The sequence below is a fragment of the Phocoena sinus genome, chromosome 3 (assembly GCF_008692025.1).
Source record: "Phocoena sinus isolate mPhoSin1 chromosome 3, mPhoSin1.pri, whole genome shotgun sequence".
Classification (NCBI taxonomy): domain Eukaryota; kingdom Metazoa; phylum Chordata; class Mammalia; order Artiodactyla; family Phocoenidae; genus Phocoena; species Phocoena sinus.
Window position 1 is genome coordinate 141,897,592 of NC_045765.1, and position 2,905 is coordinate 141,900,496.

Sequence of the window (2,905 nt, forward strand, 5' to 3'; positions counted from 1 at the left end):
AAGCCCTTATCAGGTTAAAGAAGCTTCCCTCTATTCTTAGTTTTCTAAGAATTTATTAAAAAAACATAGATATTGAATTTTATCCAGTGCTTTTTCTGCTTTTGTTGAGATACTCATGTAATTTTGCTTCTTTAGTTCATTAATGTGATGGATTATTTTAATAGTTGTATATTTTCATTTCTTAAACCATTTTTCTTAAATGGGCCCTATTTGATCATGCTTTATGTTTTAATTTCATCATTGAATTCTTAGTATTTATTTATTATTATTTTTGTTTGTTTTTGTTGTTTTTTTTTTTACCAAGTACAATTTTTTAATAAAGATAATTACAAAAGATGGAAAAATCAGCTCAGAACGGCCAATTACTTCTTGAATAGAGCAGTTTTCTGACATAATAACACATCAGTTTTAAATACTATCACATAAAGCATGGTGGAGAAAAGAAATTTTGCTTCATAATTAGAAAACTCACAATAAAACTTGCCAAGAGAAACAAAACCAACAAAAGCCATTTTGAAAATAAATACAGTCCATGCCAAAGTAGTATAAAATGAAGCCAGAAGTCTTCAAAAAGAAAACATTTTTCTTCCCAATATTTTCTCACTGAAAGTGATGAGACTCTCAAATTCAAGAGTTGCTTGAGCTCTTCTGATTTGGCTCCTTTGGTATCTGTTTTTTTCACCACTATTGTCCTTGGACTTATCGTCTTCTTTAACATCTGTTTTTTTGTCCTCTGTTTCCTTCTTGTCTTCTTCAATTCTAGCTTTCTTTGCTCCTTTCTTATGATCAGCCACATTTCTGCGACCTCCCTCTCCTTCGTCCTCAGAATCTGAGAATTCTTCATCACAAGCTATCCGTTTGTCTGATGCTCGAATAGAAATTCTCTTGTCTGGATCTTCTCCATCTTCATCTCCACTGTCTTCATGAACTGCCTCTTCTGGAATAGCTTGCATTTGGACGCCAGCTGCATGTGGCAACATGCGTAAATTTTCAAATAAACGCTGTTTTATCTTTTCCATATATTCTGGAGTGTTCTGGTTTGTCATGTTTGAAGGACTAGTATGCAGTTTGAAGTCTGGTCCAAAATACTCAAAGTAATCATTATATGGCAATTCACTGGGAATCTCACAACCAAGGGCAACAGCAGTCTCATATGTCCAACATCGAGCAACATCGCGGATTGTGTGTCCACCTCCCCCAAGCATCAGTAATGGTAAATTGAAAGTTTTTACAACTTCTACACATTTAGCATGACCTTTGACTGTCAAATAGAAGCAACCAAGTCTGTCACCGGATAGTGAGTCTGCACCACACTGTAGCACCATAGCACTAGGTTGATACATCTCCATCACTTTTGAGATAATAGGCTTAAATATCTGCCCATATGATTCATCATCTATACCATCTCTCATTGGAAAATTGACAGCATAGTATTTGCCTTTTCCTGCACCAATATCCCTCAAGTCTCCCATTCCAGGAAAGTATTCCCCATATTTATGGAATGATACAGTCATTACATTGTTGTATAAAAAGCTTCTTCAACACCATCACCATGATGGATATCAATATCAATATATAAAACTCTCTGATGATACTTTAGTAATTCAAGGATGGCAAGCACAATATCATTAACATAACAGAATCCTGATGCTTCTGATTTCTTAGCATGATGTAATCCTCCAGCCCAGTTAACAGCCATATCAGTTTGTTGTCGGTTTAACTTCACAGCCCCAGCAACTGAACCACCAGATGAAAGCTGACAGAACTCAAAGAGCCCAGCAAACACTGGACAATCCTCTCCACCATTAAATCTCTGCATCTGCTTACTATACTCGAACGTGTTATCTGGTCTTATTGAACGTAGAAATTTGATGTACTCATTGCTGTGGTATTTTGTCATTTCTTCAGCAGTGGCTTTATGGGGACTATATATTTCCATTTTTCTATACAAGCCATAATTTAGCAGCAAGTTATGGGTCATGCGGATCCTATGAGGTTTCATGGGATGACCCTGTCCGTAATAATAATTTCCAATATCACCATCGTAGTAGTAGTAGCAGACTTTCTTCTTGCTGCCTCCCTGACTCTACGCCATGGGCTACCCGGCCACCACCGCCTCCGGCTCCTCTTCTGGCTGCTGCTGCTGCTGCCGCCGCCGCGGCTCGCTCGGCGGGAAGAGAAGAGGGCTGGGGCGAAGGTGGGGGGGTGGCAGTGCCGCAGGGAAAGGCAGGCCGGAGGGCCGGAGGGAGGAGAGGAGGGGAGTGCTGGGAGGGCTCGGTACCGCCCGGCCAAGAGCGACTATTATTATGTTTTTAACATCTTTATTGGAGTATAATTGCTTTACAATGGTGTGTTAGTTTCTGCTATATAACAAAGTGAATCAGCTATACATATACATGTGTTCCCATATCTCTTCCCTCTTGCATCTCCCTCCCTCCCAAACTCCCTGTCACACCCCTCTAGGTGGTCACAAAGCACAGAGCTGATCTCCCTGTGCTATGCGGTTGCTTCCCACTAGCTATTTATTTTACGTTTGGTAGTGTATATATGTACATGCCACTCTCTCACTTTCGCACAGCTTACCCATCCCCCTCCCCGTAGCCTCAAGTCCATTCTCTAGTAGGTCTGTGTCTTTATTCCCGTCTTGCCCCTAGGTTCTTCATGACCATTTTTTTTTCCCTTAGATTCCATATATATGTGTTAGCAAATGGTATTTGTTTTTCTCCTTCTGACATACTTCACTCTGTATGACAGATTCTAGGTCCATCCACCTCACTACAAATAACTCAATTTTGTTCCTTTTTGTAGCTGAGTAATATTCCATTGTATATATGTGCCACATCTTCTTTATGCATTCATCTGTTGATGGACATTTAGGTTGCTTCCATGTCCTGGCTATTGTAAA

General features: G+C 39.6%; 1 protein-coding gene across 1 annotated transcript; it reads right to left on the reverse strand.

Annotated features, from left to right (window-relative positions):
- Window positions 1-387: 387 nt before the first annotated feature.
- Window positions 388-2,095, reverse strand: LOC116751354 (histone deacetylase 2-like). The gene is given in 3 exon segments (XM_032627140.1): window positions 388-685; window positions 687-1,519; window positions 1,522-2,095. Coding segments are annotated over 3 exon segments (1,674 nt in total). The 3' UTR covers window positions 388-418.
- Window positions 2,096-2,905: the final 810 nt, after the last annotated feature.